Below are 26,793 nucleotides of genomic sequence, written 5' to 3' on the forward strand. Positions count from 1 at the left end.
ATTTTTGTGAGAAAGCAGATAATCTTTTGCTGATGTCGTCACTGCATTACGCTTTGGAGAGAGAGAGAGACGTAGGTGTTTTATAAGCTCTAAACCACACCTAGGTACAACCCGGAAGTGTTTATTATCGCTAATGAATTTCGCGCAACGATAATGGTCAGCTGTAACGGACAGTGAAGAAATACGATAAAGCCATAATTCTCCAATCTACCGCGATGATTGACCAAAGATATGCAGTCTGATTATAGCGGTATATATAGATAAGATAGTTCAAAACCTTCCACTTTCTATTACAATAATTGATTTTCTATGAACTTAGAAAAAGACGTCAACCTTTCCACTTCTACTTTAACTCCGGTAATAATGATTATGATAACGCTAGCTTAATAACAAATACTTATGATTATTCTCAATTTAACAGAAAATTAAGAATCAAGATTCTAAGGTGTGCATGCTGAATAACGTAAAATTCAATACGAAGTAATGAACCAAGCAAATACACTACTTCTACTGTATAAAGGTCTCTGTATGCTAACAGACGTTCTGGGCCCTGTATCGTCGGAAACCCACGGTTGATTACGCTTCGTTCCTCTCTCCATCACCCGTGGGTCCATTCATTCATACTCGCTCTTTTTCATGAATGATTAATGAGGCAATTTGATTGGGCGCTCATAGTACACCCTGAGCAAATTTGCCCAATCAACAAGACGCTTTCAGCCCAATTTCGGTATACGATTGTTGTGATAACAAAGTTAATGCTACCTTTAAAAACAGAAGAGTTCCGTTACTAAAACGATTACTTTGATTGGACGATAGTTTTGCATATTTATTCATGAGAACAAAATTCTCAAGTTTTAAAAGAGATTAAATCTTCATTTATTTCATAAAAGATTTCAAGTCCTATACATTTTCACATACATGTAATATGTCGCTAATAGTTACAGTCATTTGGAGTACATAGCATCAAAGGTCAGTTTCTCAGTTTCATTGATATTTAATGAACCCGTTATTTTTTGTAAAACGCGTTTCTTTCAGGAAACATGGAGCGCAAGTTTGGACATACATTTTACTTAGCATAACACGGACTTCGGGTTTTCTCAATCATAACAAAAGCGACCTTCACTTCTTGTGCCGAGAATTTACTTATAGAAGGACACTTTCTCTATCAAAATCATTGAAACTTTCGGTAATACGACTGGTCATTATAGTGAGTTTCTCTCTCTCTCTCTCTCTCTCTCTCTCTCTCTCTCTCTCTCTCTCTGTGTGTGTGTGTGTGTGTGTGTGTGTGAATGACTCTTGTTGCTTTTGTATTCAATTGTATTCATGAAAATAATGATTGGTTTTAATATAACGGGCTATATGTTATATATGACTGATTTAAATTCACATGATGTGTTCATTAGTTCTATATCAGACTCTGAACATTCCTGAGCTGTTGGAGATGAGTATGTAATTAACCTTCTGAGGAAGCGGATGTTTTCCTCCTGCCGCTGGAGTCCAGTTTTCATCATGATGGTTTGGAAGACGCGGCGGTCCAGTACCCAGACACAAACATCGCCGATAGCTACAATACAGGAATCAAAGTATTGAAAGTACTGAAAGCCGGGTACACAGATTAACCGAATTATTCACTGATAGCTACACTACATGAAAAACTGTACACCGATTAACCAACAGGCAATTGTATCGCTTGGGTTTGAATTTACTGTTAAAGAGTAAAGGTATAGAACACTAAATATAGGATACCCAAGTTAGCCGATGTAAAAACAATAAACCAATTGTTATAAAATTCTAATATATTCATTCATAATTAATGTACATTACTACCAAAGTTCATCCCGAAATTCCGTATACTTCCCAAGATATGCAGAAGTGAATTCTGAAAAATGTCTCTTATTTTTGGTCGACTTTTAGCTGGTCTCTGCCACTATACGACTAAACAGAAAGTTTGAGCATTGCAGAAATCTATTACATAGAATCTGCAGCATTATATATCATTTCTAAGTTGCATTTCTTACCCCAATTCATGAGATGAATTCCATAATAGTTCCAAGTGACTGACAATTCTAACACCGTCTCTACTTTTACTTATCACAGACATTTTGACTGGTGCCACTAACTACCCAAATTAACATCATTATCATAAATCGCTAAACACTTGTGTTAATGTGGTTTGGATAAAAATAAAAATAATAAGATATTTGTATCTTTATAAAAACTTGTCAATAGCATAATTCATGTACTATAATGATTTTATATTAATAAAAAATTAGTATTTGAGTCTCTAAATCGTTATAGGTCTTTTCATCCTTTTGGGGTTATTAGTTGTACAGTAGATCTACAGTGTATATAAGCTACCCACAATTCAGGTGCCTGTTATATAATCTATATATACATACTTTTGGTTTATTTAAAATTTTGTCACAATTAACAGAATAATCACTATGTTACGAGCGTATTTCTGTCTGTTTGCATAGCAAACTTCTAAATATTCGAAAATCCAATAAAAGGCCGATGGAATTTCCTCTAATATGTTAGATTTTAACACATTGATCGCAATACGTCCAATACTAAGAATTTTTGGAATTTAAAAAAAAATAGCACTATATACTTAGGCGAAACTTTAATGAAATGTAATCAACTTGATTTATTAAAGTTTGTTTATGAAAACCAAAATGAACCAGAAACTTATATCTGGGAGTAGAATTATAATCACGAATTGGATTGGTTTAAACAATATCTGAATGAAATCAGACAGCAGTATACACTCCCTAACCACGAATCGGTTTGGTTGGTGCAGCTCCACGCAGGGTTCTTACTAGCAGTGATATACAGAAAATAAACTTCACTAGAAGCATTTCATTAGTGCGAACACACTTTGGAGATCTCAAAACAATTTCTTAAACATAGCATGGTGACGAAAGATATTGGTCAATGGGAGAATGACAAATGCAATGATGTAAATAAAATATATCATCACTCTTTTATCTATCTAGCTTTGCCCTAGAGTTAATCTCGGCTAAAATTTGGCTCGGCTGAATATTTGGACTGACACCTTCTATAGTATATACACAGTATGTCCGCTAATTGTCCTTGAGTAAAGAATATTTTCAAAGACTGCATCTTTTTTCAATGTTTTGACTCTTGTCCTACCACCAGATCCCCTGACCCAGGGGCCATGAATTTAACAATATTGGTAGAGGCATCTTTTCTTATTATTTCTATGTGCACAGTTTCGTTGATAAATATCCAGGAGTAAAGAAAATTACTGTTAAAGAATAGTGCATTCTCACTATATGAACAAATTAAGCTCACCCTATAAGCCGAACCCATTTCGGTAGAGGCACCATATTGCTCCTTACCATATGCATGGATTTTGTCTGATTGATGTTCAAGTGCAATGAAGAGTTTCATAGATCGTATACTTTTTTTGAAAAAAGAATTTGACGTAACCCATCAGGTCCCATGAATGCAGTAACCATGAAGTTTCCAGTTTTACCTCCTCTTACCCCAAAGATGTTCCATACCTTTGATGAAAAATGACCATGTTCTTACAGAAAAGAAATTGATTATGTTCACGCACGGCAGACGATGACGGACAACTACCAATCACAATAGGTTACCTGAGAGACCCACATGACCTAAAAGCTGTAAAAGTTCTGGATTTGAATCTTTTTGTGTTGTATCACTTACTGTCTGATTCATGTACGAAACTGTGCTTATACGCAACAAGTGCATACGAAACTGTGCTTACGCAACAAGTGCACTCGAGTTTGAAATCTGTTTACCAATTTAAAAATAGGCATGAAAGACTATTATTGAAATAGATATAGAAAAGAGGATATAGAATACAAGGTTACCTAATGGATGGGAAAACGATTAATAGCGTGCTCAGTGCTGCTGACATTCTCTGTGTTTACTAATGACTGTCACAGGGACGGGTATTATGTGTATAAAAGAGGATTTTCAGGAATGCATTTTTTATGCCTATGTTTTTAAAGGTCATCATATTATAAAGTTTGTAATGTAATTGGATGTGTGTGTATCTAAATATTGATTTGTAGACATAAAAAGGAGGTTGAATGAGAACAAACGTGTATACTAACACCAAACAAACAAAAACAAACCAAACCACCGAGATCTTCTAAAGCATAACACAATAATCAATACAAATGTAATTAGCAAAAATACGAATTATATACGATACCAGAAAAACAAAGAGATCACGTGACAAAACGAAAATATACTTCTAGTATATCACTGCTTTAAAAAGCCATACATTTCACCACCGTGAAAGTCATCAATTACAGACTGCATATTAAAGTGAATGTCATTAGTTATAGACTAGATTTGTAAGTGACTGTCATTAATTAGAAACCACAAATTGAAGTGTAAACTATTTTGTAAATTGCAGTTTTCATCAAGGATTTGACGCATACGCAACACATAGTTTATCATTCTGTAAACAGGCGAGAGTACTAATCCTCGTTTGATAACGTCACCATAGCAACGGAAAGGCAGTTTTTGTGAAAAATAGTCGTTGTAACTTAACCCGACACTATGATTTTTACATACATATATTTTGAGATTTTTCGCTCATGGAGAGAGACGAGTGCTATGCATAGCGCTCAGGGATGTAGCAGTGAAGGTCCCTTATCTATACGATAAAGACAACAGTCATAGCCTAAAGGTCAACCGAGGCAAGACCCCTAACCATCAGGTTACAACGACCGATCCCTAAAATATCATTTTAACATTGTAAACTATAGTTAAGGATATATACATGTAGGACACCCAAAATTTTGGATGCATCATTTTGCTGTGTTTATGAGGAATTTTCGATCATTTGATCAAACAACAATTATGTAAATCGGTTATTGATACAAGAATATCAAGTAATATTTTCCCATTGAACTTTCAAGCAGAGGTTTGTGAATAATGCAAAAAATATTGGAGGTTTCATAGGAAAACTTTGTGGTAAATGTGGTTTTTAGCAATGTCAAAAAAATTTACAAATAGGTTTAGAAAATTCTATAACAAAATGTTCTTTGGGGTATCCTATGTCTATCTGTCTGTAATAGCCACTTGTAAAACCTACTTGGATGTACATGTTGAACATACATTCTAGTGTCACTGTCTGTAGAGGCAATTTAAGTAGAGTTTGTGCATGCACTATAGAAATGAAAATTCCCTGTTGGTACATGTAAATAACAACGTATGTATTACAGGCATCAGACGTATATTCGGGGGGAGGGGGGTATTTTTCGCGTCATGATTATTTCCTGTATAGAACGTGTACGCGAGTTGAGTTTCAAAAAGTTTGAAGTTTAAGAGAGAGAAACCTGGGTTACAAAACTACACCTAACGTAGCTTTAACAATATAATGAATTTGTTATCTTTAAAAATCAAATTAATTTCAGACTTCAACAATTGTTTTCAGCATGGATGGTGAGGATTGTTCAATTGTTTTTTTGTTTTGGTTTTGTTTCAGCTTTCAACAACTTGCTAAGTACCCCTCTGGTGTTAGACATAAAGGTAATGAAGTCCTAATTAAAAAGCACTACAACTGTGATTCGCCGCTCCTCCGCAGACCCTGCTGTTTCTACTCACCTGTCATTGTACATTGCAAACAGAACTCATCCTTGATGATATTTACAGTTTGGACTATTGATATATCTGGAAGAATCTACCTTTTACAGAGGCTGTCCGTGTACAGTTGTACAAAATAGCCAGTTCTCCAAACGCCTTTCCACCCGTCATTTTACCAAGAACTTTGTTGTTCTTCAGCACTTCAAATTCTCCCTCTGAAAAAGAAGACGTGGTATGTGTCATTGGATTTTATATCATTTATAATACTTCAATCAACTTCCAAAGAATCAAATAATAAATGACTGAGTATCAAACAGCATCCAAGGATTTATCTGTATACAGAGGGTATCAGTATACATCTATCTATCTATATACATTTCCAATGTTTCTTTGTAAATTATAATGATAGTCATTTCCTGAAGAACGCGCTGCAATTGTAAACAATACGCGTATGAATACATAACTACTTGATAAATATAGTACGTTTATTCTCACGACTGGAAAATCCGATAGATTGATTGTATCTTGTTTAACGTCTCTCTCGAGAATTTTTCACTCATATGGAGACGTCACCAAGACCGGTGAAGGGCTTCAAATTTAGGCCTTTGCTCCGCGCTTACGACCATTGAGCAGTGAGGGTTCTTTAGCGTGTCACACCTACTGTGACACGGGACATCCGGTTTTTTTAAGGTCATCTCCGCGGACTCGTGACATTCACACCTGATGCCGAGCTTTTGGCGATGGGACTGTCACTACCTGTTTTAACCGACTTAGGTCTGTCGCGGCCGGGATTCGAACCCCGACCTTCCGTACAGTGTATGTGGGGCAAATCCGATATAAATAAGAGTAGAATGACATTATGTAGATATATGAAATACATGTATAATTGTCATTTTTGAAAATACATGACGGCATGAACGACAACGCTTTACACCGGCATACTTTTCATGAAGCGCTAATGCTGTTTAGATAAATCTAGAAGTTTTAGATCTGTAACTCTTTCAAGGAGAGGCAGTCATTCATCACTATTGTTTTATGTACCCTAGAATAGTTTAAGTGGCATCTGAACACTGCAGCTATAGTTCATAACAATACCAGAACTCCTCTCTAATCAGCATTTTGACTTTTCGGCAATATCTTTGCACATACCTTTCTGTCTGACAAGTGCTAAAGCAATTATGTTTAGGAATTATGCAAGATAAATGGGAAATATTATTCCTTTCATTAAAATACCATTTTCTCTGAAAGATTACACTGCATGTTTCAGAAAAAAGATAGAAAATGGTAGACTATGAATTACGATCCAAATTACCATAATTTAATCCCCACTGGAACCAATCTCATCATTTATTGCAGAGGAATAGTTTGAGAGAGAAAAATAAGAATTTAATAAGCATCTCTTGGGGTTGACATTAGGATCCAAGTGGTTAATTCCTTACGAAACAATTCGGGTTTCCGGAAAAAACAAAACACCGAGGTGTCTACAGACTTATGAGTTTGTAATGGTATAAACAGTTCACAGAAAATAAAAAGTGGGTACAGTAGTCAAGAGTGTAAATCAGATCGGGTTCTGGCATTTATATACGACGTAGTTTTGTTTGTTTGCTTGTTTTTGTTTTTTTGTTGTTTTTTTTTTTTTTTTTGGTGGGTTTTTTTTTTTTGGTTGTTGTTTTGGTTTTATCAGTGCAGTAAATATTAATAATGTTAAAAATCAACACGGAAGGAATGAAAAGATACGATACAAAAATATTTTCCCTGTAGCCTGCACTTTTGGATGGATCTGGAGAATGTTAGCTAGTCTGCAAAAAGCGACTTGGTATGTAAATACAAAATTAAAATCCATACATTCGTGAAGCATTTGTGGATCAATGTTTGGTTTTGATAATATTCGACAAGTGATGAGATGAAAACTCGTAATAGAAAGATTATGGGTGCAATATCCGAGGGGGGAGCACATTTAGTAAAACATGATAAAACGAAAACTACGATATGAAATTAAAGTAACAAAATAGCATCTCAGTTAGAAACGAGGTTTTCAATTATTCTTTTCTATGATGTAACCAACTTTGAAAGTGAATGAAATAAAAGCGATGGATTTGACAATGTACTATTACAATATTAAGGTTTTCCCCATGTGAATAGGTCTTCAGTCTTCTGATAAAGCATCTAACCTTAATGCTGAATTTGAGCATTTCACCTTAACTTTAACATTATTGGGCAACACACACATATTTTTTTATTTTTACATTTACAAACTATCTAACCCTAACCATCAGTGTAGTACATACAGGCTGAAGACATATATAATTAAAAAGAAAGTGATTAATCAGATAACAAGATGCATTAATTAATTACTTGGTAGTTGGATCAAGATTAAACAAAAGAATGCATTGGAAGACTGTAAGCAGTTAACGCGTGTCCATTACTAAAATTGTACGTAGATTTGATTTTGATAAGTTAATGCTTATCATAAGTGTTGATGTTCCTCTGTTTGTTCATATGGTTGAAGAACTCGCACGACATTAGGTAAATATCTAATACTATATGAGAACCTTCATGTCACCGATCATGAAAAAGGTACGTAAAATAAACAGTGATTAATCCCAGCATGTATTATCTGATTCTCGTTTCACATTATGCCCATTGTAAATGAAAATATCACTTTTCAAACTTGTGTGTGTACGCACACCTGCATACATCATAAAGAACGTCAGTATGCCGGTGTGAAGCGCTGCAATTCATACCCTCATGCATTTTGATAACGGAGTTAATTTCTTATATCTGCATTCTACATGTACTTTCATTTTTGTCGGAATTCCCAGGCGTTAAAATAGACTTTCTATATTTATCTGTTACTCATCCATATGCACATTGTTTACAAAAGCAATGTGTTCATGAGAAATGGCTAACATTTCAATTTGTAGATAAACCAAAGTATTAGAAATGTAGATATATATAATGCAAATCTTAAGAAAGAATACATCTAGGTCTTATACCTACCTTAATCCGGCACTCACTAGATCTTATTTCCCTACCCTGACACGAGCGCTCTGATTCCGGCACTCACTAGATCTTATTTACCCTGACACGAGCGCTCTGATTCCGGCACTCATTAGATCTTATTTCCCTACCCTGACACGAGCGCTCTGATTCCGGCACTCACTAGATCTTATTTTCCTACCCTGACACGAGCGCTCTGATTCCGGCACGCTCTGATTCCGACACTCACCTGCGGAGACGTATACGTGTTGCCCAGCCTCTCCCTCCCTGATGATGTAGTTGCCCTGTTTTATTCGTTTTTCATACATACAGTCCACGATCTCTCGGACCTGTGTGGAGTCCAGATTTTTTAAGAAGTCGTTGCCTAAAATTGCATCCTTTATCAGCTGTTTTGACCTGTTAAAAACAACGTTTCAGACTAAATAGACACCCTCAACTAGATACTGTATAGAGCTTAAGATTCGCCTCTGAATATTTTCAAGTCTTCGGACAAAAATATGTCTTCATTGTGTTTTTTTAAGTTTACGGTTTTACTTTCATGTTAAGGTAAAGGCTTCGGTTAATTTACATTTTTAATTTCATGGATATATCCCTCTGATAAATTCAGTGAAATTGAAGCTTTATAGGATAAGTATAAAGGTGTAATGCGTATAGGTGTAATACCTAGTAAGGTAAAAATTCCACGTATCTGACAGTGTGGAGTTACCTCTTTATATGTAATTGTTAAGTCAGGAGCAATGGCTTAGGTCGGTCGCAGTGGCTCAGTGGTAGGGCATTCGCTTCATGACCGTGAGGTCGTGAGTTCGAGCCCCGCTCGCGTTAACTATGGCCACTTCAAACATATGGAGTAATTGCTTCTGTGCCAAACGATCGGCATTTAGAAGTCTTTCGGATATGATCTTCAAACTGGAGGTCACCTGTCGCGGCAGGCGTTGGCACGTTAAAAAACCTACACTGCTACGACCCAGAGTGCCAAGTTCTGGTGCAGCTACCTGGTGACGCCTCAATATGAGTGACAAAATCTCAAAGGTTAGTAAAACTAACAAACAAACAAACGTTTATCTGTTGTATGTTGTGTGTCGGGTAAAAACTCACCACATATTTCTACTTAAAGAGAAGTTTTGTTGAAAATATTTATCTTTAAAAAGTTTTAAACAAACAAAAACTATGTGTAAATTTAAAGTAAGAGCACATAATCTAAGAATTGAGTGGAAGATGTGAAAAAGTTACCGAAAACCACCCTTGAAAGAAATGAAAGAATTTGTAAAATATGCGACATGACTTGTGTGGAAGATGAGATTCATTCACCGATTTAATGTCGGTGGTAGACATGCATTTTTTGAGGATATTACTAAAAATAATAATAATTACTTTAGTTTAACAAACGAAGAAAAATAAGGTGTTGCACGTCTCATGTTAATTTCTCTAAAGGTGTGGCGCGAAAGCTCGATAATATAAAGTTAGTTATGTCTTGAGTCAAACATTTTTGAAAATAAGTTTAAAAGACGTGTATTAACAATAGTTAGCCAAAATAATTTGAGTTTAAATTATCAAGCAATAAGCGATTAAAATGATTTTTAGCATTTAAATAGGGGGTATTCCCGAATTTCAGGAAAAAACTGACTCCGTGAAACAAAATAAATTCAGCATGAACATGTTCCTGGAGTTTTCCACTAAAAACCTGTCGATTTGAAATTTTGTTTCACGAAGACATTTTTGTTGTTGCAAATTTCAAAAAAATCAAAACAATATCACTCTGTATTTTCAACTTCCCCTGAACGTTAATATTTTCCATATAGGACGCGTTGTTCACTGGATAAAGTCGTCGATTTTTAAATATAAATATGTTTTCTCTGTTAAAACAACCGGGTTCGAATCCTTCAAGGACACAAGTTTTTTTTCTCTTCATGATACGTTTTCCATCTAATTTTTTTATTAATTGAAACACACTTATAGTCTTTATAAATGTTTCATGTTTATTACAAAATGCCGAATTAAAAATAAACTTCCAACCTGGACACTTGTTTGTGAATGGGACTCGCAACAAACACGCCGAATACAGCATGTGATACCTGTGTTTTAATAGTCAAGGTTGCTAACTTGTGTGTTTTTCTGAGTGAAAGATACTGATAAAGGCATCATGCCTTTTAGGAAAAACCGTTGTGAACTTTGCTAAACTTTGAAAAAAAGTCAAACACGGTAAATAACTATTACTCAAAATGATAAGTATTCCAGTAACAAATTGTTATGGTAAATCAAAGTTCTCGAGTGCAGGTACTTAGAAATGTGTTGAAGTTTATTAATGCCAATTCAATGCGTATTATACTCCCCATATTTTGTTTTGTGGTCAGAGTCAAGTACAGATGATTGTAGAAAATAATACATCTGAGTATAAGATTTTAGACTGTAGTAGTATAGAATATGAAACATTCCATACACCTACATGTCCTCGTAACGTATAAAGTGTGCCTGATACTCAGAAAAAAGAAACAATTTGATTTTCATGATTTGAAAAATTATATCTAGATTATAATGCATTGACACATAAAATGTTTTAGGCTTGCCCTTAGGACTGGGGAATCCTACAGGTATTTAAATGTTAAATACGTAATGAAAGTTTAAGTTGAAATACCAGACAGGGAGCCCCAATTAGGGAGATTTACCGCTTCTGTGCAGCACACTCTTTCTGTGAACCATTTTAAAACCCCCCAAAAAGTGCATTGTATAACCTTATTAAGAACCAAACAAATATAAAAGAGTAATAATGTTAATACTCTAGTACAAGTGTACATGTCGAAGGTTCTCTTTTTTTTGTACGTATATCAATCACATGTATATGTCGTATACGTATTTACTGTATTACTAATAATCCCCAACTGCTATAATCCTCTGTCGTCAGTTTCTTTTTCTTATGTTACTGCTATCAATTCTGACTTTCTTCTTTTTGTATGTTGCTCTTTACTTGTATGTCCTCAAGGGCCCCAGATTGGTTTTATTCTATTCTATTCTAAACATCATAGGATGTTAAACTATGTTCGAACTAGCTTATTATCTACTGATCACAATTATCACTATTCAGTGAGGTAGTCCAATAGACATATATTTCTCTGCGACCTCTTAAGTTCTAAATTGCAATTTTCAACTAAAGTTGATTTTGATTTCGAGATGTATCAATGGTGACCGAAGGATAATACCCCAGAAGAACGTGATTAATGATCTGATATTGGAAAGCTCGAATCGTTTAATTATGACTACATAGATAAGAATTCCAGGAAATTGGATGACAAGTTACACAACATGGGTAATGATAACCTCCGTTATATATAGTAGATCTATATTACTGTAGCACGGCTTGTTGATGGCTAAAACTTGTCAATAAAGTCTCAGTACTGTTGAATATATTACGCCATAGCTAGAAATACTCTAAAGGTGTTGGCTTCGACTCTGAGGGAAGTGTGACGTATTTCTCAGGCTGTGTAAAGGATAACATGGTGATAATAAGCGATTGACTTTTATTCAGTCTAACCCTGTGTGTTTTACGCTTATTTGACGTACAATTTCGATTGATGGTACAAAATAGTATTTGACTATTAACTGTTTGCTTTTACGTCACTTTGTGAGATTTTTTCACTCATACTTTAAACGTCATCAGCTATAAGTGAAGTACTGTTATCAACTATTGTAAGATATCACATCAAAATTATATTTATTGATAAAGTACTACTATCAACCGTTACGTTCTTGTAAGATATCACATAATTTTTTTTTATTGATAAGGTATTTAATTTGTAAATCGATCAGGTATTTAATATCTTTTACATAAGCTATGGAAGTTTATTGACGATTTCGTCGAGGAAAAGAACATAGTAAACTGCCTAATAAAACAGTCTGAGGTCAGCCTTTCGTTATATTTCCTTGTAAGCTATAAAATACTAGATTTATTACCCAATCTGTACACTAAGTTAATTGAACAGGTGCTCGTTTTATGCCTAGGAACTTACCCTTTATCGATTTGTGTATTATTTTTCCAGCATTTTATCACAATTATACCTATTTTAATAATACTTGACTACATACAGCCTGTTACAAATAACTTAATTATTCCCCACAAGTAGGTAACAAGATATATAAAGAAACTTTGTAATCTGTATGAAGTGTTCAATATAAGTGAAACTGTAGAACTGACCTGAAATCTTTTTCTATGTGTTTAATTTCCACCATCACCCCGTTTTGCTGGGCCATGGGGCTTTCGGCAGACACACCCTGTTTTTTGGTCCGTAATTCATGCTGAGAACCGGCCATTTGAGAGTCCTCCTGAATGGTGGCCAAAAAGTCGAATTTTCCTCCGGCACCTGCATTTTTATGAACCTTTATATGTAGCACAGATTGCAGTTTATCCACTTCAGCTCGAAGTTTGGTAATTTCCAAGGACTTTTCGTCCAACAGTTTTGATTTTTCGTGAAGTTCCACTTCGTAGCGTTGTAATTTGGCATCTCGGATTTTGAGTTCTTTCTTAAGTTCGGGTACCAGCGTTTTAAGTTTGATGATATCTATATTTTCTCCGTCTACATTGATACTGGAAGCACTGGCCCCGTTTCCCATTTTGTTCCCGGTAGGGGGACTAGAGAGAGGTAAGGGAGCCGGTCCCTTCGACCCTCCTGGTAGCTTATTAACTCCTACACGACTTAGCAGCGATCCGCTTTTGCTGCTCGAACTGCTAGTATTGTTTGGTAAAGGCATGATGAGATTTCTTCGTTTTCAGATACAACAAGATATCTGATTGGTTCTTAGGCTAGATCAAGTAGCAACTTGAAGAGATGCTGTGAAACATGCTAAAACGTTGCTAAGTAACCTTTCGATTCCAAAATATCCATCTACCTGGATGAGGGATTCACGGTAATTGTCATACCTGTGTAGATGTCGAATTTAGACCCGTCAGTCAACTTCCATATAAGCTGTTCAGATTGTGTGACTTTATTCCTGAAAATAGATTGACAGGCATTATAATTTCCTGCATTGACACTATGCCAATTAATACTAATAATGACTGCACCAGGAGGTTTGATCGCATGGAGAGGTAGGCTGCGGTGTGATCATGTACGTTCGATTTCTTTTAAGGTAACGGTTTTGTTGTTTATACATTTCAGAGTGCGTGCAATGCATGTGGTCAATGTGACCTCGTATCTTTGCTTTGAATTTATATTTACGAATACATATGGCCGTTATTAAGTTATCACGCGAGGGGGGGGGGGGGGGGTACGATTTAGGCATTGTACAAGTTGATTGACCTGTAATTACGCTCATTTCAGATCGAACACTAAATTATTTTTATCACCATGAACAAACATTTTACAAATTTATCAAATCATTATTTGACCATTAAGCCGTATTTAATGTATCTGAGTAAACACTACATGGGTTTCTTTATTTACCGCAGTGAAATTTACTCTCTACTAATGCACTGGTTTGAAGAGTAGCAAATGATGCCATTACTAAATACAAACAGTAACGGAGGATGAAATTGGCTATCCTATTTAAGAAAAGCTCATCCATGATACAGAATACAATAAGGTGAAGACACGAACTGGAACAATTGCAACGATATACCCAATAAAACAACCTCAAAAGAGCGGAGGAAAGGATCCACGCATGCGTTCATCCTCTCATGAATTATTTGCACGATTCACGATGCCATTATTAATGACACACATAGATTGTGTAATGGTTAATCTATCAAACGTAAAAGGATTAAGAACATTTCATGGTTCAATCTAAACAGTCAATAATTTGAATGTTGATAGAAGGAGCTGACGAAGAACGTATTACCATGAAGTAACTGCCATACTTTGAATTTAATAGGTGTTGGTAAAGACAGAACTTCCGGTGACATTATTGAATTTCTTATTATATATATATATATATATATATATATATATATATATATATATATATATATATATAATATAATATAATTATATATATACACCATTCAGAGGGGATGCAAAGTTCAAATTCTTAGTTTGGTTTGATTAATCATTTATAATAAGACAAATCGTTTTTCTTTAACGTCCCCTGTTTACACCGTTAGTCAATAACATCGGTTGGTCTGTTCACCAAGCAGAAAGGTGATTCTTGATGGATTTTTTTCTCTCTCAATCTCAGACTTGTGACAAGAGAGGCGTTAAAGATGAAATGTAACAACAAATTCTGCTTGAAATAAACAAAGAAAAAACAACATTGTATTTATTTATCGTTTTAGCTACATCTTAAATATAAGTCAGTACAGTCTCAACTGCCAAATCTAGTTAACGAAAAAGACACCGGTTGAAATGTTAATGGAATTAAAGATAAGTGGGTAAGCGGCTTTAAGGAATATAACACTGTTTGTCAATCTTCGGCTGCAAGAACATTAGCCTTTACCAGACTACAGGAGCTTATTGAAGAGATGACGTACGTACAATTATATAACACACAGGCAACCAAATGATGACACGTTCAACATCACATTACATACAGGTAGCAGGTAACGCGGTGCAGTAATTACAGATTGCGCTCTACAGTATCACTATCAATGAAGACTTGGTCAGCACAACTCTTGGAGGTAGTGCAAACAGTAACCACCCTTAAAAGACATTTTATATCGCTGACTATTTATCTTAAACTACCATTACTGAAATTTAACAGAGGTTGATAACTCACTGTTATGTAGTAAGCCTTTTCCCTTTGTTCTTTTATTTAAAGATATATTTGAATTTGTATAGGGAACCGCGCTTGTAAAAACATTTCGATATTTCTGAAGATAAGTAGAGGTAAATTCTTGAAAATTGAAACGTTCACTTAAATTTCGATTTTTTTTTCCGCCAGACATACTATTAAAGATATAATAATTCCAAATAAGAATGAGGTTTATCCGACAGTGTGAAATTAAAAAAAAATTATGGATATCTGTATAAAAAAGAAAACAAAACAAAAAACAAAACCTGTAAACTCTTGTAACATTTAAAGCTTTCTATTCTTGATCCATACAGGGAAAATGTAGAAGTAGTTAGATATAAAAATGAGAAAATGTAGAAGTAAATATATATTTTAAAAAGGGGGTGGGTGTAGAAGTATATATATATATACATAAATCGATATTGTATTGTATGGATAAATAATAGGGAAAATGTAGATGTAAATAGATATAAAAATCAATATTGTAATTTGTAGTGGACCGGAAGATGAGTGTACTTAATTTCTGGCAGAATAGCAGATGTTTATTTGCCAGCGTTCATTTAAGAAATAAATTTCTTTTTTGAAAATAATTTAGAGTATGAACTGTGACGCTTCACGTCGGTATGCATGTGCTTCCTGAAGCGCGCAATGTAAAGTATGTCACGTGAGGGTTCATACCCTCCTGTATTTTTAGAGAGGACATTTATTTCTGATATTTACATTTTACTTTCAACTCTGTTGGATTCCCAGACATTGCAATAGACGAACTACAATTCTCAAGGTTCATACGCTCATTGTTCATAACTGCATAGCGTTCATGATGAATTGTCTATCATTACAATTGGTAAAGATATCGAAGGCAAACACAATGAAAATGTGAATATACATGTACATATATCTTATATTTATCGTAAAGGCTTTCCTGATGTTATAAACATCTGTTGCCAATATTAATAACTGAGTTGACATCAGATGAGACCCAATAGAGTATATCAAACTAAACAAAAATCCAGACCGTTTGTGCGTAATAAATGGCGCAAAGACAATGTTGGATTCATCAGGTTAACCCCAGGGAAGCCCTGCCTACAGGCCCTACTGTCTAGAAAGGGAATTTACTAAGACACACATGTTACTTAAGGTGAACTGACCATCAATTTTATGTTAACTGACAACGCGTCGATGGCTTATCAAATAATAAAAATATCTAAATTGGATTCCCCTGTAGCGAGTTTTTAATGCAGTAAACATCTTTCAGAGATATGGATATTGACCAGTTTTTCTCTGCGATATCAATGTCTATTTCAGTACTTCAGCAAACAAAAAAACCAAAACAAAAACAAAAAAAAACCCATGTACATGGTGTACGTATTCCCGAGTGTGAAATTTGAACCCTGTTTTATTCCTGACAACTATAGGTTAAAGAAAATATTGTCGTGGGTTTTCACTACAAGCGTGCATTTACAAGTTTTGTGATTTACCTTGTTGAATGATTTATCTGGAATATCAACACGTTTAATATCCACGAGACTGTAAAGTACACAAACGTTTGATGTTTTCAATTTAAAAAACACCGTTTTCATGGGTAGGGGATACATTATGACACGAAGCGATGTAAATTTCCCAGAGAATATTCAGCAAGATTAATAGTTATGAATTTCATCTCCTGTCAAAGAAATTTACAATCACAATCTTATATTTTAGAATAGTTAGTTTGATATTGAACAAAACAGTAACCTTTTTGATTGACATTATTACAGGATACAGCTAATACCATGAAGCGATCGATAACGAAAGAGGAACAACCATTGCAGACGCCTACCTCAGTTCTATTCACAAGTTATCCTCCCTACTCTTTACAGTATTCCTAGAAGACTACACAGAAAAGAACTGTTGGGTTCAGAGACGACATTAAGAAATAAATTTCAGTTTTGAAAATACACGGGAGGCATGAACTGCCACGCTTCACGCCAGCATCTTTCAAATGAGCGCTTCATGAAAAGCATGTCGGCGTGAAGCGTTGCTGTTCATACCCTCATGTATTTCAAAAATGAAATTTAATTTTTGCTTTCATTTCTGTCGGAATATTCCTAGCCGTTAAAATAGTCGCACTATATTTATCAAGATTATTTACATTCATGAGGAAATTAGTATCATTTCAATTGGTAAAGATATCGAAAATAAAAACACTGGGAATGTAAATATTTACCTATTAAGGTGGCTCACTACACCCAGAAATAGTTTCTCAAATCAGTACGAATTGCTTTAATTATAAAAGATATGGTGATATACAATAAATATATATGCCAAAAAGGCAAAGAAATATACACATTTGGATAAAAACATGATTTACAACAACAACAAAAAATGATTTTAACAGTATGAACAAAAGACTAGGGGATTTGAACTCGAGATCTGCGGTTCACCAGCCCAATGCTTTAACCACTGAGCTACGATGATAGACAAACTAATCGATCGATACAAATAATTTCACAAAACATTTAAATCGCCATCTTGTGACATGTGTCACACAGAGTATAAGCTTTAGTGTAGTGAGCTACCTTAACACTCCAGCAAAATTCTTACAACAGATTATCAACGATCAGTATAGTAAACCAACCAGTCTGTCGTGAATTTTCTAATAGTATATAATCATCTCACTTTAAAACATTCTCTTCAGATATAATCAGGGTCTAACGTAACACTGAAGTTTGGTGGTAAGATATTTTGCATATTGCTGCTGACCACTGGATAGTGAGTTTGCTGACCACTGAAGTGGAACACTGTGGCGGATCCAGAGGGGGATTCCGGGGGGGTCGGAACCCCCTTTCGTCAGAAAATTTTGCTACAAAATAGGTAAAAATTATGCATTGTGAGGGTGGACCCCCCCTTTTAAAAACCAAAATTAATGGCAGAACGCCCCCTTCAAAAATTCCTTGATCCGCTCCTGGAATCTTATGTGTTTTCCAGACTATTCGTGTAGAACGAATTCTGAGTATGTGTTTTGCAGACCACTCAAGTGGAAGACATTGTAAATCTTTCGTATAATTAGCAGTGTTGTTGTCCATCAATTTCGATTTTTTTCGGTATGCGATCTTATTATAGTCATGTGATACCTTTCATACACACGTGCATCAAACATGGAAATTATCACAGCGAGCACTGGTCATGTCTTCCGCGGAGAATACGTAAGGGAATGATAGCCTAGGTCAACGCAAGCCGTTTGACCCGTCTCGTAGAACACTGCATTGACAAACGTGTAGGTGACCTAGACTAAGGGAATGGTAGTGCAGGGAAACATTAAAATCTAATTCAAGATTATAACAAGTAAAGCTTTTTTAAAAAAGCTTGCCGTCTTTAGCAGCAACTCTTGTTTTGAACATATTTTATTGATGAAATCAAAAGGATTGGGAACAAGTTCTGACAACTCTATAAAGCGAAGTTGAATTATGTCCCTTGTCTTCATTATTGAATTGAGCTAAAATAAATAATCTCACGGACATCATGCCTACAAAGCTGTGTCCTGACTCCCATTGTAAAAGTTTGTATTTATGAAGGGTATATGTACTGGAAATCAAAATCATTAGCACTGATTAAAGCCTCTATATCAAATGAAACTGAGATTTTCAGTGTGTATATCAAAATATTTATTTTGTAACAAAGTTATGAAACAAAACAAATTAAAAAGATTTAAATTGCTCAGATTTGCATAAAAAGTATTCTTGCATATTGTACAGTACAACTGCTTTAGAAATTAACCAGGATAAAGACCTGAAAATATTGTAATAGTTTTGCCAAAAAGTATATCATAAAATACATAGAGTTTGATGGAAAAGATTAATAATTGTTATTCAAATTTAAGCAATTGTAAGGGGAAAAAAATATTCTGAAGGAATAGGATAGTTTTAGAACAGATGTGTTGAAAAAAAACAAAAACTTTAAGTTTACCTGATACAGACAGTCTAAACTTACAGCAGGGGTAATTTTAAGCAACATAATATGTAATGAAATGTTACTATCCTATTCCTTCTTAAGATTAGCAAAGTTCTCAAATGCCACTGATAATACAAACAAAAATGGTTGCATTGGAATCACTGATTGTCAATTAAAATTATCCCAAAACGCAAGCAATCAAAACAAAAAACGGCGAGTTTTTCTGTTTGTATGCAAAAATGAAAACATTGCTGTAAATGAAGTAACCATAGAAATGCTTTGTATTAGTTGCTTTTAAAAAAGTAATGTGTCAATTTCATGAATTGCATTTTTCTTTTGTTCGTTTTGTGGATTTTTTAAAGATTGAAAATCTTGAAAAATTGTTAAGTCGTACGAAAATTAGAACACCAGAAAATTATCTCCCTTGCCTTGAAGAGCATTTCAACCAATGAAATCATTGAAAATTTTCACTTCATGCACTTTCTACCAATGAAAAAAGAGAGGAAGTGCAAAGTCCGAAGACTTTAAAAACACTTCAACTCTGTATACCGTCTTCCAAGGAAGACGGTAATTAGGGCCCCACATGAAATGCGGGAAACCCTATAGTAATCACATTGTCCGTCCGACCGTCCGTCCGTCAACACTTTCTTTGTGACACGATAACTCAAACAGTTTTTATCGTACAGTTTTCAAATTTTGTACAGAAACAATGTACAATAAGAGGAAGAAGCCTACAGATTTTGGGGTCATTTCACTTTGTCTGTATGTCTGTATGGCATGATCTTTGTGATCATGAACACTTTTTTTGTGACACAATAACTCAAACAGTTTTTATCGTACAGTTTTCAAATTTTGTACAGAAATACTTTACACTAAGAGGAAGACACCTATATATTTTGGGGTCATGTCACTTTGTCTGTCTGTCTGTATGTGTGTCATTAACTTTGTTATTATGAACACTTTCTTTGCGAAACGATAACTCAAACAGTTTTCATTGTACAGTTTTCAAATTTTGTACAGAAATACTTTACAATAAGAGGAAGATACCTATAGATTTTGGAGTCATGTCACTCTGTCTGTCTGTTTGAATGTCATCATATTTCTTATTATGACCGTATTTATATTTACCACTGTCTAAGGGAGATAAATCAATTTGAATTATGATATTCATTGTATTGATATATAGAAAATTTACAAGAAATAACTCTACAACATTGTGTATGTGTATATATTTGTGTTTTTTTAATATGATATAAAAAATACTTGATGTTATATGTATATTGAATTGATCGGGATCGGAATACGAAATAAAATTTCTTATATCCGGTTGCAAAGTGAAACTGCTTCATGCTTCAAGTTATTGAATTATGTAGTAGTTGCACGTTACTCATTAGAGAACTGTTCCTTTTAATAAAGAAAGTCACAGAATAGATACCAAATGAGTGTACCTTATTCATTACTGTTACCGAGCTTTCGTCGGCGAAAATCTCGAAATGGCGTGTTTCACTGCGCTTGTTGACGGTAAGGTCCACATTTTCTACGTGAGTATTTTGATATTTGCTTATGATTTTTTTGCGCGTACATGGTATGTCTCGGCTAGGAATAATGGAAACTTCCTCACCTATGTATGTAAAGACATATTCATCTCTATTTTTAAAAATGTTGAACATTTTTATCAAATGACAAATGTGTTTGAAAACGCTTAGAGCCCCGATGTCAGAATTTCTTTTTCCAAGACATCAATATGTCAAATTCATAATCCTTTTCGAATAGTATGTACCATATTTTGTACCAGTTATCCATTTTGAATCCCCTATTACAATGGGATTTTGTTGCACTCTGTTGTGTTTGAGTGGATGAGTGTGTGTCAAACAGAAGTCATTTAAATTGCATAAGTCTCTCATAAATGTGCTTCATGATTCCTTTTTCACAAATTGGCATTCCAATATATCTTTATATATTATTAATTCTAACATATATACCAGCCCCAAACATTGCTATATCAAATACAGATGTCACTTTCCTCTAATAACCCTCAGCGGGGTCCTTGCTGACAGTATCAGTTTTCTAGTTTCATACTGAGATATAAGAATGTACCTTTCCGTTAATGAATGAATATCTATAGGTTTCAAGATACACGCAAAACGGAGTCCGCTGCAAGGAGAAGCCCATTATAATGATCAATATTAGCCACATTTTTCAGTAAGATTTCAAAAATTGATTAGGTGCACTGTCATGTTAATTCTGTAATGCCTTCGTGTGGGTCATTGATTGGAAATATTTTTTCTTTAATATTTCATCTTACCATTACAGAAGGGGACTCGCTTCAATTCATGATCCTGGCGTTGAATCAAATCTTTTTGACATCATAGACAGATGCTTCTTCAGTGGAAATCGAACTTAAAAATATTCGTATCTTGTGATCACAGTAATTCAAAAACTCACTTTGTTTAACAACATTCTGATTCTTCCCACATGTACTCTAAAGTTAATACTAAAAAGAGGTTTGGGTTTCCCATTGACAGTATTTATGTACAATGTAGCCTTTTGAGAGCAAGTCTTCCAAGACCAGCCTCAAGATCATAAACTGAGAATAGACTTAATTAAGTCAAAATTTTGAATCAAACTAACTATTAAAAAGAATTTTCATAAACAAATAATTTTTTTAGTATGTGTTTGCATTTTTGGAATTCACATGGACACAAATTGTGCTCCTTTACGAGCTCAAACATCAGAAGAAATATCTTGCTTTAACCCTCAACTCAACTGTTAGAAACATCGACATCATGTTATCTATTTAACTTTCATTCATTCATCTGTTCAACATACCCCAGAGAACTCGAAATAAAAGACACCACAGTCTTCCACACCTGCTCCATACTTGAATTGTTTTACTGAACATAGACATTAACTACAATCGAACAACTCAACTTTATAACAAACAATATGACTTCAGCATTTCCATTTTGATAAAGACGCCAGTTGGCCTTAACGGTCACGTGAGTAACATGCAATAAGTCTTCAATGAACAGACCAATCAAACAAAGTGTTAATTATCTTTATTTAAAACAATGAAAGTGAAGTATATATGAAGCTTTCGAGATTTTGATTTGCCGATGTCCAAAGTAAAACATTTTAAATCTGTATTTTATGCTCCATGAACTCTCCTTATGTTCAAATGTAAACGCATGACTGACAAGCGACAACGGACGACGACCTGCATTTACCAAACATAATAGGTCAACTGAGCAAACAATATAACCTGAGAAGATTAATCCCCCCACCCCCACCCCCATATTGCAACTGTGATTTTCAGCGGAACACGGGGAGTAACATCACGTACTGGTGTATATCTTGATATTTAATTTTACAGCCCATATCATCGCAAAATCACTTTGAAATTTGTGTGTTCTGATGAGGACTTGGAAACGACTGTACAATGAATCGATATAGATACACAATTTCAGTCCTTTCTCTGCAGACACCGACCTACCAGAAAGCATCATTGTGAACCGCCACTTAATCTCCCGTTCGATTTTCCATTAATCTCTGCGGAAAAAGTATAAGTATGTTGACTACATAACACACTTCTAGCTAAGCAGATGATAGAAAGAAGGCTGACAGATTATTTATACCGTCACCCACAGGATGATGAATAACCCCAATAATTGCCCCTCATATTGGAAAATAGTTGATTTATGTTGATACAATAGCTAACGATATTCTCGAGGGGTTTATCTATGAAAGGCCGGTCTCATCGTTTTAAAAGATTCCAACATAGGACTGAGCACGTTGCCTGACATTTGCAATCTTCGGAACGTTTACATGAAAGTACGTAGAAACACACCAACAATGATTGTTAATTTGATCGTCTCTTTGGTATAAAAAGCGAAATCTTCTGAACTATTCAAAACAACATTACCCGCACCAAAAGATTAACTTGTGTACATCAATTAATTTCTCATTTCATTCGATGAGATCGTCTGACTACAGTTTCTTCCGGCTATCATGTTTTAAAGCCAAAAATAAAAGTATAATATACGTATGATCGGTGGAAAATTTATGAGGTCAGTAAAGAAAGCAAAATATGGATATGGAGGAGAGGGGCGATGTTCTATACGAGGGAAGCGTGCAAAGTTTGGACGGTGACTAGAAGTCTCCAGAGAGGGGCGATATTCTACGAGAGAAGTGTGCTCAAGTTTGCCGTTCATTGAATAAAAGTAATATTGTCTCAAGAAGTGTACCAATATTAGAGCAATATATAACATGCGGTAAATTGCTAACTATTTGGCTTTGTCTCCAAAAACTTAACTACAGAATTAACAATCCGCTAAAAATGTAACAATTTTCCACATCGAAATCAATGTACCTCATTCATTCCATGTTTTGAATCATACAAATATACGTCAAAATGTCAGTTTTCTGATCACAAAAACATACGTCAGAATGTCCACCCTCTTATGGTACAAATATACGTCAAATGTCTGTCCATTTATCATCCATATGTACGACAAAATATCCGCCCTTTTAACATATATACATGTATGTACGTTAAAATGTCCGCCCTCTTATACAAATGTATGTCAAAATGTCCGTTTCTTCTAAAACTATACATAAAATATCAGTTTTCCTATCATACATATGTACGTCAAAATAACCTTCCTCTTATCATACAAATGTACGTCAAAATGTCTGTCCTTTTATTATACAAATATACGTCAAATTCTCCGCCCTCTTATACAAATGTACGTCAAAATGTCTGTCCTTTTATTATACAAATATACGTCAAATTCTCCGCCCTCTTATACAAATGTACGTCAAAATGTCTGTCCTTTTATTATACAAATATACGTCAAATTCTCCGCCCTCTTATACAAATGTACGTCAAAATGTCTGTCCTTTTATTATACAAATATACGTCAAATTCTCCGCCCTCTTATACAAATGTACGTCAAAATGTCTGTCCTTTTATTATACAAATATACATTGTACGTCAAATTCTCTGCCCTCTTATACAAATGTACGTCAAAATGTCTGTCCTTTTATTATACAAATATACGTCAAATTCTCCGCCCTCTTATCATACAAATGTACGTCAAATTCTCCGCCCTCTTATCATACAAATGTACGTCAAAATGTCTGTCCTTTTCTTATACAAATATACGTCAAAATGTTCGCCCTCTTATCATACAAATGTCCGCCCTCTTATCATACAAATGTACGTCGAAATGTCCGCTCTGTTATCATACAAATGTACGTCAAAATGTCCGCCCTCTTATCATACAAATACAAATATACGTCAAAATGTCCGCCCTCTTATCATACAAATGTACGTCAAAATGGTAATCAAATATTGATTAGTATTGCCGGTTGTTGTTTTTTGGGGGGCTTTTTTTTTTGGTGTATGAGAATTGGTAAATCATATACAATGATTTACGCAATATCAAATCTTAGCTGAAGAAAATTTCACAGGAATTTGTACAAAATGAGAAACAAACAAATCACATTATAACCAGTGCAATGATATGAAAAATAGCATTATTGTTCGACATTAATCAAAATGCATTAACAGTTGGAGAGACCTCAGGTGGTAGGTACTTAATCATGGAAGGCAATCAGACATAGCTAACTCTGTCTGGCCGCGTGTCCTCCGGTATGAATCATCATGTGACCATTCATCAAAACAACATTAGTGCATCATTTAGCACCTTCGTCGCATGGTGAAGAAGTTACGGAAAATGCTAAATCTTGGTGGTGGGGGTGTTGTTGTTTGTTTTCTGTTTATTTTGGTTCGGTGGTTGTTTATGTTGTTGTTTTTTGTTTTGTTTTTGTTGTTGTTGTTTTTTAGTTATACAAATGTTCACTGTAAACAATATGTTACCGATGGGGTAGTCCCGTGGGAATCTGGGTTAGAGTAGGTTCTCAGTATCTCTTGCATGTTGTAAGAGGCGACTAAATGGGACGGTCCTTCGGATGAGACCTCAAATTTCGAGGCTCCGTCTCACAGCAGGTGTGGCACGATAACGATCCCTACCTGTTCAAAGGCCGTAAGCGCCGAGCAAAGGCCTAAATTTAGCAGCTCTTCGCCGGCAATGGTGACGTCTCCATATGAGTGAAAAAGTCTCAATTAAACAATATTCAACCAACCAACCGATGGGACAAGGCGATTTAATTTTAAATATGTATATGCAAGAATTACTAGTAAACAAAATATGCAACCTTAAAAATGATAGTAATCAAAGATCTATTGTTTGAAAATGAAATTACAGGCTGTGATATTGATACTTTGTTCCTGAATGCCCCGGTAACACATCTGTCCGTGGCGTAGCTACATTAGTAACACACCTGTCAGTGGCGTGGCTTCATTAGTAACACACCTGTCAGTGGCTACATTAGTAACATACCTGTCAGTGGCTACATTAGTAACACACCTGTCAGAGGCGTGGCTACATTAGTAACACACCTGTCAGAGGCGTGCCTACATTAGTAACACAACAGTCAGAGGCGTGACTACATTAGTAACACAACAGTCAGAGGCGTGGCTACATTAGTAACACAACTGTCAGAGGCGTAGCTACATAAGTAACACACCTGTCAGTAGCTACATTAGTAACACATCTGTCAGTGGCGTGGCTACATTAGTAACACACCTTTCAGTGGGTACAGTAGTAACACACCTGTCAGAGGCGTGGCTACATTAGTAACACACCTGTCAGAGGCGTGGCTAAATTAGTAACATACCTGTCAGTAGCTACATTATAGCACGGTAAACACATGCATACAAATGTGGGGTTTTTTTCATAGCAACTCCTGACAGCACTTTGCATTCTTAACGGAACTTTCCCGAGGCGTCCCGAACTTGCTTCTATACACTGTACGAAATAAATTAAGCGCACATTTTAATAAATTGAACTTGAGTTTGACCAGGCAATAACCACCTTTGCATCAGATGGCAACCGTAAAATACAACTTTCATTCCCTTATTAGACAGTTATCAGATATAAAATTGAATGAAAAGAAATGTACACAAACATTTAGGCCCAAGTCCAACTTTCACTGTAGTGTCAGCCGTGGTTGCTTAATATGTAGTGACCAAGTCTTTGGTTGGGATTTATGGGGGGGGGGGGGGTTATTTTTTCTTGCTTCTTTTGGTTTTCTTTGAAAATCTTTGTTCCTATATATTCTCCCGTGGGGGTCCAGGTTATAACAGGTCCTCAGTATCCCTTGCTTGTAAGAGGCGACTAAATGGGGCGGTCCTTCGGATGAGACCGCAAAAACCGAGGCCCCGTGTCACAGTAGGTGTGACGCGATAAAGATCCCTTCCTGTTCAAAGGCCGTAAGCGCCGAGCATAGGCCTAAATTTTGCAGCCCTTCATCGGCAATGGTGACGTCTCCATATGCGTGAAATATTCTTGAAAGGGACGTTAAACAATATAGAATATATCCTAGATATTCGATTTCATGATGACAATAGGTAATAGAGACAAAATAAATTAAAGCTGACCGTGATCCTATATCTTATAGAGCTCGTTCTGTACCATTACAATGTAATTGGTGAGG

General features: G+C 35.2%; 1 protein-coding gene across 4 annotated transcripts in view; it reads right to left on the minus strand.

The window, feature by feature from the left end:
* Positions 1-26,793, minus strand: part of LOC125668763 (cGMP-dependent protein kinase 1-like) — a 73,639-nt gene that overhangs the window by 22,396 nt on the left and 24,450 nt on the right. For all 4 annotated transcript variants that reach the window (XR_007367760.2, XM_048903163.2, XM_048903164.2 and 1 more), the window contains exons 2-5: positions 12,776-13,569; positions 8,819-8,985; positions 5,691-5,804; positions 1,459-1,564 (exon numbers count right to left, since the gene is read on the minus strand). Coding sequence is in view for 3 of the 4 variants with exons in the window: in XM_048903163.2 (XP_048759120.1) it covers positions 1,459-1,564; positions 5,691-5,804; positions 8,819-8,985; positions 12,776-13,329 (941 nt within the window). In the remaining variant the exon portion in view is untranslated. The remainder of the gene's footprint in view (positions 1-1,458; positions 1,565-5,690; positions 5,805-8,818; positions 8,986-12,775; positions 13,570-26,793) is intronic.

Source organism: Ostrea edulis, chromosome 4 (genome assembly GCF_947568905.1).
Source record: "Ostrea edulis chromosome 4, xbOstEdul1.1, whole genome shotgun sequence".
Taxonomy (NCBI): domain Eukaryota; kingdom Metazoa; phylum Mollusca; class Bivalvia; order Ostreida; family Ostreidae; genus Ostrea; species Ostrea edulis.